Raw genomic sequence first — 15,123 nt, 5'->3', positions numbered from 1 at the left:
TAGAGCAACAGCAGCACCATCTAGGGGTGTGGCCAAGGTTCACAGACAGCAACAAAAGAGTCCAGGCAGCCTAGCGTACAAGCTTAGCCCAGGCACGAGAACCCGAGGGGGAGGGAGTGAGGTGGGACTGAGAAGCCAAGGCACCGGTCTTCCAGACCTCCAGGTAATGCCACTCTCAGGCTGCAGAAAATAGATTCTGAATGGGCCTTCCTGGGAAAAGTGGGCTTTGGTAAGGGGGGGAGGTGCAGGAGAAATGGCTATTTCCATTCCATCAAAAGGAATAACCATACTGTCCTCAGAATTCACACAGGAGAATAAAGGGATGGAGATTTCCTCCCACCTGGAGAAGTAATCTTGGTGCCTTTATTTTCAAGTGATTTTTTTTTCCTCCCTACTGAGTGGTAGAACATTACAAAAGCTTCCTGAGCCCTAAGCCCCCCTCACTCATCTGCTTACTCCTAGCATTGCCTCAAAACTCTCAACCATCATTAAAAACCCCAGGGGAGCCACCATGCTCAGAGAAGGAGGGGAGTATACCCAAGCTCTCCCACTCCTCTCCCTTAGTAAGATAAAGCAAAGGTGGGGGGGGGGGGGCGGTGAAGAAAAGAAGGTCATGAGAGAGAAAGCAGAAGCCTCACAGGAGGAGAAATGTGATCATTGGTATTTGTTTGTGCTTCTAGGGAGGAAGAATCCGTCACATTTTTAATAATAATAAATACATGAAGACAGATTTGCCAGTGCTGCTCAGGCTCTTTGGGAAGCATGGGGGAGGGGAGCCAATGCAGCTGCAGCACACATCAGCAGCCCCCTCGCAGTTAGACAGGCACAGGATTGCGGCAGCCCCCAACCTGCTATACTCTCCATCAAAGGAACCCAACCATGGGCTCTGTCTGCATTCAACTCCCTTCCTCCAATCTGCTCTACCCTCTTCTGCTTCCCCCACCCCCAATCTACTATAGGAACTCTCCAGTTAGCCCTGATTCTAATAGAACTCAATCTATCCTCTTTTACTTCTCAGTGGCCTAAATGTCTACACCATGCTCCTCTGCTCCAATGATGCTTTCTCTACTAGTGGCCCATACAAGCTGATCCACAGTCAAGTCAATAAGCATTTGTTATGTGCCAGGCATTGTGCTAAGTGCTGGTGATACAAAAAAAAGTCTTCCTATACAGAAAGACTGCTATGCTGAATTCAATATATCACCAATTCTCAATTCCACTAAGAACGATATTCCTCTTCTCCATTTTGATTTCAATGTGACCTATTCCTCATATCCTAAAATATACAGGCCATGGAGTAGACATACAATAAAATGTATGGGGGGAGAGGGAGAAGAGTGTCAAGGATTCTACATCAAATGGATACTGCCACCTATTGATCCAAATTCATGCAAGACAGGCCCTTAATATAGTCTTTACAATTTGATGCTATCATTATTGATAGTTTAAACATGCAAAAACACAGCTCCAGTGGTTTCTTGAGACTTTCCTCCCCTTCCCCCCAACAATGAGATCAAGGAAATACAATAGCAGGCTTGGGCAGAAAGCCAGAGCAATAGTGCCCCTATCCAAGTACAATGAAAGGAAGAGACTAAATTCAAGTAATACAATTACCCAAGTATTTTCAAAATTACTCAATTCCTTCTTCAAGCTAGCACAGTCTTCATCTGAAGCCTTCTCTAATAATATGAACTCTCCATGGTGCTGAATATCTAAACACCCCACATTAACTCCCAAGTCCCACTCACTACATAAAAGGAAAGAGTTTTTTGTTTTTGTTTTTGTTTTTTCCCCACTTAAGAATCCATGAAAAAAGGTGGCCTCTTGAGAAATCTCTTATTTGGAGCTCGAAGCAAAAATTACAAAATTTTAGAGCTAGAAGGGGAATTCAAAATGATCAAACCCAAACTTTTTATCTTACAGATGAGAAAACTGAAACAATGAAGTTAAGTAACCTGGAAAACATTATATGGCTAGTTAATGGCAAAGCCCAGATGGATTAGAATCAAGGTCTCAGCTTCCATTCCAGTGCTTTTCCATTATATGATAATAAAGGCCAGGTCTGTTCATGGATTCTGACAATCTACTTTCAGTTCCCTTAAACAACAGTCAATGGTCAATGAAAACTGAATCACTTAGGAAATGTTCATCTTGGAGAATCTCACTAAATCTGAATGTCCACAGGGCTGCTAATAAAGATAGGGGATTAAAAAGAATACAAAATATTATAACAATAATTATTAAAGAATCTTGGTATTTCATTTCCTCTATTCTATCTACTAAGTAATCTTTTCTCAGCATTAAAAATATTTTCACTATCTAGATTTTATGCTTGAAAACTGTCCCTGAATACTATCAAACTATGCAGGCCAAGAGGGCCCAAGGAATATATGGAGAAGGAATCACTATATTCTAGAACTGAAAGATACATCAAATAAACCTTGATATTGCTGTTATAGTTAAATCCTATCTCCTTACAGACAAGGATGCTAATCAAAAAAGTAAATGAGAGACAAAAGATGCAAACTTATTAGCTTTATAAAAATGTCAGGGGGGGAAAAACATATAAGAACACAAATCCTTCTTACCTTGAAAATGTTCTGAACATTAGAATCATAATTACCCACAGAATTAAACTATGAATTTAAAATTGGTTTACTTTTAGTCTCAACCTGTGGTTTGGAGTAATCCATGCTATGGCCCTAGAGACCAAATCAGATCTGGTATCTCCTGACTTGTTCAGATATTTCTTTACAGACTTTAGGTAAGATTCAATTCAACTTGATCTCCAACTCCACTTCAAGATATGCCATTTCTAAAGCTATAGGGGTAAGAGTCCCTGTTTCTGACATCTACAAGATCAGGTATGGTACAGGAATAATTTTCCCCTAATCTCACTTACCTAGTTTGTATATAATAAGCAAAGGCACCCCAGGCCTATGCTAGCCAGGAAAATCAAGATCCAAACTCAGGTTTCAGTTTTATGGTGAAGAGATGCATGTATTAATTTACTACATTTAGATGTGTACCATTGCTTAAAACTTCTAGATCTAAAAAAGGAGAAAAGCAAAGAACTTAGCTTCTCCTTGATCATAAGATTCAACCAATCTTAGTGTTACAAGCCTTCTACCTTTTTTCCAACCTTACTCATTTGCTTGGGATCAGATGAATACAATTCCTTCATGCCCCATTCCCAAAAAGAGAAAAGTTATCTGAAAACACACTGATCAACATCAATGTAGATGTCAGTTTACTAAGGCACTCAAGAGACACAATTCAATCCCAGGTCTCAAGAGACACAATTCAAAGACTCATGGCCCAACTAAGAATATTTGCTTCTTTTTCTAAGATACACATAGCCTTCAATCTCATTAGTTGAGTTTGACTGCTCTAGCTGTGGGATGGATCACTTAGTCTGTTCATAAATTACCAATCTCCTACTAAATCTACCTGTTAATTAGCACTTTCTCAAGTTTTCCACATATACCAAAAAAATCACTCTTAGTTCTTACAGATTGTGGTCAACTGAGGCTAAGGAACCAAATCACTAATTATAACAGGATCATGGAGATTTGTAAAACACAAAACTATCTCAATTTCCAACACAATATTTGAAAATCAGTCCCCACATTATTATAATAGCAAGAAAATCTTTCCAGGCCCACTGACTGACCAATGAATACAAGTCCACTTTAAACATAGCAAGAAGAAAGAAGTGAGACAAGTCTAGAGTGTGAAAAATGGGAAAATTCCCAATTTTAAGGTAGAAAAGCAGATGTCTAGTTTGACATGAAGTACTTTCATGAGTCTCTGCTGCCACCTGGTGACCTATAGGACACGTTACACAAGATTTCCCTCGTTAAACTTCTCAAGAAATTGCGATATTATTGAAAACATATAATAAAAAACTAAAAAACAGAGCTAAAGGAAACTCCTGAAACAATGAATATTCAAGATGACTCAGAAGTACTTTTTCTATTGCTTTCTCATTTATCTAGCAAAAATCAACTATTTTTCTTGAAAATTCTTCCTTCTCCCCTTCTTTCATCTTTAAATGCCCAATCTTCCTCCTCTTTCCACCACCCTGATCAAGAGGGGCCCCAATTTCAATCAGACACTCTACCCATACAATTCATATCAAAAAGGGATTTTCATTTTTAAAATTAATTTAATTTTATTAATAAGGATGGTTCTACAAATGTATTTGAAGCAAACAACCGCTGAATATAAACAGCAGAACCCCATGGAGCATAAGAGTCCCAGGGTGGATATATGTATACAAAAACATACAGAGAAAATCACCGCCGCCTCCGAAAACCTGAAAGGAAGGGAAACCAAGAGTGAGGCAAAAGATGGAGGGAGGAGGGGTGGGGAACTAAAGAGACAAGAGTAAATAAAGCTTAGATAGAAGGGGTCAAAATAGGAAAGGACCACTGGGCAGTAGTCAGTGCTGTTTATGTTCTCTCCTAGAACACAAGACTAGGAGAAGGGGACCAAGGTCAAGTGAAATAAAGGCTCCTTTTCTTTTGGGAAGAACTCAAGAGTCCTGCCCAATAGAACAAAGAATTGACAGAGGAGCTGTGGGAACCCAGAGACAGAGAAGCAGGAATGACCTACCCCACCCAAAGGAGATTATTGTCTGGGAAGGGATAATTCAGAGATCAATGGAAATCAGAACAATAAATCCACAAAACTCTAGCATCCTTTGCCCACAGTTCCCACCCAGACCTCCCTCAAGTATAATCACATACTGACCTTTTTTCTTCCTACCCTTCTTAGGCACCTTCCTTCGCTTCTTAATGGGATTCTGGTCCTGAAGATAGAAAAGGATCGTGAGTTCCTTCAGTTGAGGAATTTTATTCCTACCTTACTGAGTCATGCAACAACTGCAAAGAATATTCCCCATCCATATTCTCCAATTCTCACCTCATCAAGATGGGGGGTTCCCCCTGTCAAGGCACTGATATCACTGAAGTGTGTGAGAGAATGAAGCTGGGAACTCATAGCATGTGCTCGTTTCCGCCGTCCTTTCTCTCTCTTGCTGACACTCAAACGCACCATCATGCTCTCCTCATAATTGATCCTGCAGAGAAACATAATATAAACCAAATATATTCAACAGGCTCCATGGTGTCCCCCAATTACAAAAACTTTTTCTCAGAATTGTCATTGTATACAAACCTACAAACACCTAGTTAAGTAGCAAGTCTTTGAATCTCCCTAGAGATAAACCCATTGCCCATTAGAATGGCAGTTAGGAGATCTTACTGAGCACTTTCCTTTTCTATTTTCATCATCACAGAAATTTACTATGCCCTCATTGTATTTATTCTTATTGAGAATCAAAGCTTACCCCTCAAAGCAGGGGTCCTCAAACTTTTTAAGTAGGGGGCTAGTTCCTCAGACTGTGGGAGGGCCGGACTATAGTAAAAACAAAAATTTTGTTTTGTGGGCCTTTAAATAAAGAAACTTCATAGCCCTGGGTGAGGGGGATAATCGTCCTTTAAATGTGCCATGTCATGAGACAAATGTGTCTATCTGTATATAAGACTCACCACTCAATTAGATCTATTTCTATTCCCTAAATTTATAAGCATTCTTTAAACAACCACGAGGAACTGCTTCTGCTCTTGCCATTAATACAGAAAGCTCTGGTGGTGAGTAAATCAGAGACCAACATAAAGAAATTCTCTCTTCCCCTCCCAAAGCCTACAATTTACTCCATGTGTATCTTTTAAATCCCCACAAGTTCTCTCACTATTGTGCTAAGTCTTCATATCCCTCACTCTATGAAGTTGCCGTTTCAGGTTTTTCTTTGGCTCTCTGTAGCAGATGTTACCTTTTTTCTGGCCATATTAATTTATCCCATACCCTGATGTAAGCCTGTACAGTGACATGAAGCAGACCTGTGTTGATCCTCCTGGCTCTGGCGAGTGGCATGGGGATGCCGGGAATCACGGATCTCTTCAGGGGCATCCGAGTACTGCTCCTTGAGTTCCCGGATGACAGAGCTGCTCAAGGCCCTCTTCCTGGCTCGTTCCAGAAGTTTCTTTTCACGCTCAGCTTCAGTTTCATCTGTGGAGCAAAACATGAAGCATTATCAAAGAACAGAAAAGGGAAGATAAAAACCACAAGTCAAACAGAAAAGGAATTAGTAAAGTATACCATAATGCACCGGAACCAAACGAGGTGGAATATATTTCTTGGGTGCTCCTTTTATGGCTTTCTTTAATGAAACCCCACTTCGTCCCTCCTCAGTTTCTTCATCATCTTCATCCTCAGAACTCAACTACATAAGGAATAAACAGTGTTATAAACTAGAGAAATCAAACACAGCCCCTGGGCTGACTTTCAATACTCGCCAGGGTGGCCTGAACAGAATAAAATACAATTAGATAATATTTAACAAAGTAAACGAAAACAAAATAAAACAGATAATATGTGGCCTATATGGATATACTGCAGGGATCCACATGTGTTTTTAGTTTAGTTTTAAACCATTATTCTAAACCAATTTCGGGAAAAAAAATGAGAAAATAGATTAAAAGGGATACCCCAAAACAGCTATGAATAAAAGCAGATAAAAACAGAGTAAATAAAGCCTGAGAATTTTATAATCTTAAATCACAGATTGGAGGAAAAATAATAAGAAGCTTCTAAAAAAATCTCCCAGGCATGGGAATTTATAATCCCTTTACCTTGCTTATCATATTGCTGGGACGAGGTTTAAATCGAAGTGGATCATTTTCACCTGAAATGAGAAACCCCAACAAGAAAATATTAGTTACCAGGTAAATTTCTCATTAAGGGACAATAAGCCTCACCTTGTCCCTCACTTACTGAGGCTGCCTGTCACTGCAGTTTTCACCAATTTGTCTATTTGATACTTAAGTTTTTGATCCAAAGGACGAAGCTTTTCCAAAACCTACAAAAGATCATAGGATTACAAATTTGGAATTGGAAAGACCTCAGAGATAGTTTAGTCCAAACCTTTCATTTTACAGATAAGGAAACTGAGGCTGAGAAATGACATGCCTAAGGTCAAACAGGCAGTGCCAGAGGAAAAATTTACACTCAATTCTTGGGATTAGGGTTCCAATGTTCTTTTTACCATATTTTGGCCAAATTAAGCATTCAAAAAGGAAATGGAACAAATGAACAGAATTATGCTTTTCTTTCTTTAGCTTTTTTTCCTGGCCATTGTTATCAGGCACAGTATGGCTGGCTGGCAGGGACCTGCTGCCATACACTATCTCGGGATCTTATACCGTTCGAATCTCCACTAGTCTCAGGATTGCAGGATGTTCCTGAAGTGAACTTCCAGAAGCCTTGTCCAGGATCAGGTAGCTAAGGTCCATGAGGTACATGAGTAACAATTGGTCTTTCACCTCCAGAAAGCTGAGGCCCTGAAGTGGGAAAAATTAGTAAGAGAAACATATCTAGCTATAGCTTCTGAAGAAGCACAGGACACGAAGGGGAAAAGAGAATAATAGGCTTATTCCAAGTTAAGTTCTCCTCCAACTATCCAACTGTGACACAAAAAATATATGTCAGTCCTATGGTAAATAAATGGCTGAAGATATATTGAGAAAATCTATTACAGGGAGCCAGGATAGTATAAGAGAAGCAAAGTAAAGGGGTAAATAAATGAAACTTCAAAAATGTGGTAGAGAACAGAGGGAGAAAAAAACAAGACTGGATCAAAGTAAGATGAATTAGAAAACATCAATAATAAAAGGAATAAGATAAGGAAAGGTACTAACTTGTTATGGGCCAGAACTTGAAACAAGATGCTAAGTCACTGGAATTGATAGGGAAATGCTTATGGACTTGGTTCACACCTTGAGAATTCATACATTAGAGTTCACACCTTTAAGAGAGCATATATAAGGAGGAGCCCACTAAAGGACAAACCCACCAGAGACTTCGGGAGATTCACAAGTCAGAAGCCCACAATCCCACTCTCGGAGAAGGAGTCAGATTAATTCCATTTTCCACCTTTACGCTGGCTGGAGGCTTTGGATTCAGAGGGAGCTAAAGGCTGAAGCTGGGAGAGACAAAGGACTAGCGGCAAGAGTTCTCAGAACCAAGGAAAGAGATAGACCTCTATTAAAGCTAACCAGGCCCAAGGAAGGAGATAAGACTTGGAAAGAGAAAATAAAGGATCTGCTCTTTAACAGCTTGCTGCATTTGAGGTGATTACTTACTCTTAAACTAAGGTTACCTCCAGAAGCCCTCCAAGAAACCTGCTTCTAGAGAATATTATAATTTAGAGAAGAACACTATACTAACTGGAGTCAGTCATCAACTAAAAAGACTGATACGGGGAGCAGGAGGGAGGGGAAGAAGAAGGGGGAGACTCCCAAACACTGGCAGGTGACTTCCATAACCCACTAAGATTATAATCTATTGATCTGAACAAGTCCTAGTACAGTGCAAAGTGATCTCACTCTCTCTTTAATTCCTGAATTACTTACTGTCCATTGTATTAACGCAATATTTTTCATATGTTGCCCTGTATTGTAGCCATTTATGTATGTTCTAGGTTGACAACTAAATGTGAACACTAGAAGCATGGGCCAGTGGTTTATGCTGTCCCAGTATATCAAGTACACATTAAATATTTGCTGAATTATATAGATAGCTAAAATCAACACCAATAACTCAGTTTAAAAACTATGAAGAAACAAACTAAGTTAAGATAACATGGTCTTAAGGGTTTGTGATAGGTACCATAAGTAAAAACTCAACAAGCAAACTGGTCAGGAATTTGAGCAATACCATGTTCAAATGAGATTTCAAGCAGAAAAAGTGACAAGGCAAAAGCTAAAAAACAAACAAAAAACTCCAGCTCAAAAAATATGAGAAAAACATGAAAAGAGAAAAGTAAATGAAAAAAAGTCAGATCACTATTAAAAACATAGCAAGCAGGTTGGAAGTTTCTGTTTCCTAGCAGCTACTCTTACTTTGTCTGTAGGGTAGGCTCCAGCCCGAACTTTCTTTGTCAGAGCTTGAACTTGTGAAGTTACAGCCACCACCTATAAATAAAAAATAATAATAATAAGGAAAAATACCAAGAAGTAGCTTCAGGGTTGACTAAAAAAGGTTAAAAAGTACTTTTTGAAGCTTCTTGGACTCCCAACATCCCAGAGGGAAAAGAATCTCAGAGAGGTGTAGTGGATAGAAAAAAATTTTTATTTTTGTAAAAATCTTACCCTTAAAAAAGGACAGAAATTTTGCCAAAGCCTTACAAAAAAAAATTGTGACAAAAATTAGACTACAGGTGCCATAGTTCACATGCACAGAGCACTCTGCAGTCTACAAGGTACTATTAGACACTTAGCACAATGCCTAGAAATGGAAGGCATAGCCTAATAATTTGCATTTCTCATAGCTCACTCATGAGGTAGATAGTCAAAGAATTATAATTTCTATCTCACAAATGAGGAAACAGACTATTCTTTGGAATCTAAATTAAGTGCTACCATTATGGAAAAGAACATTGGAGTGTTCAGCTTAACAAATACAATAAAAGAATACTGGGTTTGGTTTGGAGAAATAAAGGTTATTATAAAAGGTTCCGCCACTAACTTGACTAAGTGATTAGATGTGAGTTTCAGTTCTTCCTATATAAAGTGAAGGAACTTGGACATCCCTACTATGATTCCTTTCAGCTCTAAAATTCCTTACAGCTCTAAAATTCAGTTTCCATGGTCACAGAAGTCAAACCTAAATTAGCAGTGTAATTATCAAGTTACCCAGTTTCTTAAGTGCATATCTAACCAAGTGACACCCTATTCAGCCAGTTCCAAGGGCTTCTTATTGGCTGTAAGATAAAAAACAAACTCCATTATAGCTTTTAAAGACCTATAAAACTTGGCCTCAATTTCTCTTTCCAAATTCACTGGTTATTTCCCCTCCCACATTCTGCAATCCAGTCTTCCCTCTGTTCTTCAGACACTTTATCTCCCATCACTATGAACTCCTTTCTTAGTTCTTACTCATTCTTCTCTTGCTAAAAATGCAGCTCCAGGACCTTCTTCTGCATCAGCTTTTCCCTGATCCTATCAATTATTAGTGTCCTCCTGCCAACTACCTTATATTTAATTATTTTGTATATATTCACTTTCATTAACATTGTTGTGTTTATGTTGCATATATTTTCATATATGCTTGTGGTTTCACCCCAATGAAACTGCAAGCTCATAACAAACATGTAAGCTCATATGTGCTATAATAGATTGCTTTAATCTTTGTACTAGTATACTCAGATACTAAATAAACACTTGATTGATTGTCCTTTCACTTGGCTTTTAGGCAGAAAAGGAAGCCAATCATTCATTAAGACAACACCAAACACGTAGGGGAACAGGAAACAAGGCTACACAATTAAGGTAGAGACGATTCTTGAATAGATTTGCTACATCGTTGTCATATTGCTCACCTGCTCCTGGAGGTTGTTTAAAAGAGAGAGAGCAAGTGGCAGGTCTGACTCTAGCATCTCCTGTAAGGGGAGAATTGAAAAGAAAAAGAAAAAAAAAAAAAATATATATATATATATACATATCATATATATCAAACTACCTTTCTTACCACAACTAAAAATAAACTATTCCATAAATTTCACTTGTGAGCTGTGCCTTCATAGGTTTGCCCTTTAAAATAGCAGGAGAAACATTGTGCTTTATTCCTAAACTATGAATCCCTGGTGACCTGAATAGTACGGGGCTGGGAGTGTCACCAAAACTGGGAAGACCTCTTCCTCCTTTCTTCTGACCAGGATGTGCTCCAAAGCTAGGGAACTTTGCCTTGCAAGATGACTAAGAGCACCAAGTTTTAAGAGGCTATTTTCTTTCATATCCTTCCCTTTTCATTCATCCCCTTACCAAGTGACTCTGGCTAGATGTCCCGGTGTCTCCACTTCATCCCCAAAATCAAAAAACTTTGCCCAAAAAAACCTCTTCTGCAGGCTAGACACATAATCCTGGATCAGGCTAGGGGTGAGGGGAGGGGGGAAGGCTTTCGAGACTGAAAAGAGTCCCTGGGTAAAGATCACCCCAGAAGCGGAGGGGCACTTGGTCCAGGATGGGGAGGGAGGCACCCAGGAAAGGGGGGATTTGATGGAAGAGGCAGAATAGCACTTGGATCCGAAACGGGAGGGAAGAACGCTTGAACTCCGGCGCTTTCCAAGCCGAATTTGGGGTTCGATAGTAAAGGGCCCCTCCCTCAGATTTCCGGGGTATCGTCACTTCAACACCACCGCTCCCAATCCTTCCTTCTGCACAAAGCCTCATACCCCGGCGCTCTCCAGTTAACCAAAGCCCGCACTCCTTGAAGGAGGAACGGGAATTCCTAGCAAGTGCCCCTTCCCCGAGGTCCTCTCTATCTCAGAGACTCGGCGAGGATGGGCCGCGACAGCTTCCTGGGGTTGCAGAGCGCCCATTTCCGCCGCAAGGGGCCGCTCCTCATGGATGCCATCCCGGTCCATCGTCCCGTGTCAGGAAAAAGGCTCGCGCCCCTGCTGCTGAAAAAGATAGAAAAACCCACGCGACACTCACCGACGCCGCCATCTTAAAAGCGTCGCTTCCCCACCCCACGCCCAATTTGACACATGCTTCCGTAAGCTAATTTCCGCTAGAATAGATGGAGAGACATCAGAACCAATCCACAGCGGTCCTCGCTAAACGTAAACCAATAAGAATACTAAGGGGTGTCACGTCCCAAGGTAGTGGGATAGAGCCGACCAATGGAATGAAGAAATGGGTGTCGCACGCAGAGACGGAGATATGGTAGTGAGAAGGTGTACTGAAGAGACACTGCAATTGATAGGTCAGAAACAACCAATACTTAGCAAAGAGAATGGGGCATCCAGAACAACCAATGAAAATCGTAGAAACAAATGATTGACAGGCTAGCGAATTGTCTGTGAAATAAGATGCCCAAAGAGAAAGGAAGACCGCTGAGCCGGGGAACCCAGAGTCCTTTTCTCTAATGTCCATTTTGAATCTTGCGCCATTGAGTGTCGCTGTTGTGTCCTAAGCGGTGCGCCCATATTCGGTTTTTCGGCCTCATCCGTTCAGGGTTCGTAGCTGAAGGCCAGACTATTGTAGGGCTTTGTTTCTCGGGTATTCTGCCCTAGCGAGGGACAACCCAAGGATAGCCCGTGTGCCCAGAACCTCGCGATGTCGAAAGCATACGCGGACCAACAAAATAGACAAACCCTTAGTAAATCTGATTAAAAAAAGGAAAGAGGAAAATCAAATTGTTAGTCTTAAAAATGAAAAGGGAGAACTCACCACTAACGAAGAGGAAATTAGAGCAATAATTAGGAGTTACTTTGCCCAACTTTACGCCAATAAATTCGACAACTTAAATGAAATAGAAGAATACCTCCAAAAATATAGCTTGCCTAAATTAACAGAGGAAGAAGTAAATATCCTAAACAGTCCCATCTCAGAAAAAGAAATAGAACAAACTATCAATCAACTCCCTAAGAAAAAATCCCCAGGACCAGATGGATTTACATGTGAATTCTACCAAACATTTAAAGATCAATTAACTCCAATGCTAAATAAACTATTTGAAGAAGTAGGGATTGAAGGAGTCCTACCAAACTCCTTTTATGACACAGATATGGCACTGATACCTAAACCAGGTAGGCTGAAAACAGAGAAAGAAAATTATAGACCAATCTCCCTAATGAATATTGATGCTAAAATCTTAAATAAAATATTAGCAAAAAGATTACAGAAAATCGTCACCAGGATAATACACTATGACCAAGTAGGATTTATACCAGGAATGCAGGGCTGGTTCAATATTAGGAAAACTATTAACATAATTGACTATATCAACAACCAAACAAACAAAAACCATATGATCATCTCAATAGATGCAGAAAAAGCATTTGATAAAATCCAACATCCATTCCTAATAAAAAACACTTGAGAGCATAGGAATAAATGGACTTTTCCTTAAAATAGTCAGGAGCATATATTTAAAACCACCAGTAAGCATCATATGCAATGGGGAAAAACTGGAACCTTTCCCAGTAAGATCTGGAGTGAAGCAAGGTTGCCCACTATCACCATTATTATTTATTATCGTATTAGAAACACTAGCCTTGGCAATAAGAGTCGAGAAAGATATTAAAGGAATTAGAGTAGGCAATGAGGAAACCAAACTATCACTCTTTGCAGATGATATGATGGTATACCTAGAAAACCCCAGAGAGTCTACTAAAAAGCTATTAGAAATAATTCATAATTTTAGCAAAGTAGCAGGATACAAAATAAATCCCCATAAATCCTCAGCATTCTTATACACCACTAACAAAATCCAAGAGCAAGAGATACAAAGAGAAATTCCATTCAAAATAACTGTTGATAGCATAAAATATTTGGGAATCTACCTACCAAAGGAAAGTCAGGAATTATATGAGCAAAATTACAAAAAAGTTTTCACACAAATAAAGTCAGACTTAAATAATTGGAAAAATATTAAGTGCTCTTGGATAGGCCGAGCGAATATAATAAAGATGACAATACTCCCTAAACGAATTTATTTATTTAGTGCATACCAATCAGACTTCCAAAAAAATATTTTAATGATTTAGAAAAAATAACAACAAAATTCATATGGAACAATAAAAAGTCGAGAATCTCAAGGGAATTAATGAAAAAAAAAATCAAATGAAGGTGGTCTAGCTGTACCTGATCTAAAATTATATTATAAAGCAGCAGTCACCAAAACCATTTGGTATTGGCTTAGAAATAGATTAGTTGATCAGTGGAAAAGGTTAGATTCACAAGACAGAATAGTCAACTATAGCAATTTAGTGTTTGACAAACCCAAAGATTCTAAATTTTGGGATAAGATTTCATTATTTGATAAAAAACTGCTGGGATAACTGGAAATTAGTATGGCAGAAATTAGGCAAGGACCCACACTTAACACCACATACCAAGATAAGATCAAAATGGGTCCATGACCTAGGTATAAAGAATGAGATTATAAATAAATTAGAGGAACATAGGATAGTTTATCTCGCAGACTTGTGGAGGAGAAAGAAATTTGTGACCAAAGATGAACTAGAGACCATTACCAATCACAAAATAGAAAATTTTGATTATATCAAATTAAAAAGCCTTTGTACAAACAGAACGAATGCAAACAAGATTAGTAGGGAAGCAACAAACTGGGAAAACATCTTTACAATTAAAGGTTCTGATAAAGGCCTCATTTCCAAAATATATAGAGAACTGACTCAAATTTATAAAAAATCAAGCCATTCTCCAATTGATAAATGGTCAAAGGATATGAACAGACAATTTTCAGATGAAGAAATTGAAACTATTACCACTCACATGAAAGAGTGTTCCAAATCACTATTGATCAGAGAAATGCAAATTAAGACAACTCTGAGATATCACTACACACCTGTCAGATTGGCTAAGATGACAGGAAAAAATAATGATGAATGTTGGAGGGGATGCGGGAAAACGGGGACACTGATGCATTGTTGGTGGAGTTGTGAACGAATTCAGCCATTCTGGAGAGCAATCTGGAATTATGCCCAAAAAGTTATCAAACTGTGCATACCCTTTGATCCAGCAGTGTTTCTATTGGGCTTATACCCCAAAGAGATACTAAAAAAGGGAAAGGGACCTGTATGTGCCAAAATGTTTGTAGCAGCCCTGTTTGTAGTGTTAGAAACTGGAAAATGAATGGATGCCCATCAATTGGAGAATGGCTGGGTAAATTGTGGTATATGAATGTTATGGAATATTATTGCTCTGTAAGGAATGACCAGCAGGATGAATACAGAGAGGCTTGGAGAGACCTACATGGACTGATGCTAAGTGAGATGAGCAGAACCAGGAGATCATTATACACTTCAACAACGATATTGTATGAGGATGTATTCTGATGGAAGTGGATTTCTCTGACAAAGAGACTTAACTGAGTTTCATTGGATAAATGATGGACAGAAACAGCTACACCCAAAGAAGGAATACTGGGAAATGAATGTGAACTATTTGATTTTTGATTTTCTTCCCGAGTTATTTTTACCTTCTGAATCCAATTCTCCCTGTGCAGCGGGAGAACTGTTCGGTTCTGCAA

The 15,123-nt window shown here is 39.2% G+C and overlaps 1 protein-coding gene across 1 annotated transcript; it reads right to left on the bottom strand.

Annotated features, from left to right (window-relative positions):
• Positions 1–4,148: 4,148 nt before the first annotated feature.
• Positions 4,149–11,594, bottom strand: NGDN (neuroguidin). The gene is made up of 11 exons (XM_051980491.1): positions 11,559–11,594; positions 10,445–10,504; positions 8,967–9,038; positions 7,269–7,406; positions 6,841–6,925; positions 6,699–6,751; positions 6,166–6,289; positions 5,907–6,075; positions 4,927–5,083; positions 4,756–4,813; positions 4,149–4,318 (listed from the first exon to the last, which is right to left on the bottom strand). The coding sequence occupies exons 1-11, from the start codon at positions 11,568–11,570 to the stop codon at positions 4,299–4,301; spliced, it is 948 nt and encodes a 315-aa protein (XP_051836451.1). The 5' UTR covers positions 11,571–11,594; the 3' UTR covers positions 4,149–4,298.
• Between the last annotated feature and the right edge of the window lie 3,529 nt (positions 11,595–15,123).

This window comes from Antechinus flavipes, chromosome 2, assembly GCF_016432865.1.
Source record: "Antechinus flavipes isolate AdamAnt ecotype Samford, QLD, Australia chromosome 2, AdamAnt_v2, whole genome shotgun sequence".
In the NCBI taxonomy this organism is placed as follows: Eukaryota; Metazoa; Chordata; class Mammalia; order Dasyuromorphia; family Dasyuridae; genus Antechinus; species Antechinus flavipes.
This window is presented reverse-complemented; position numbering and strand designations above follow the sequence as displayed.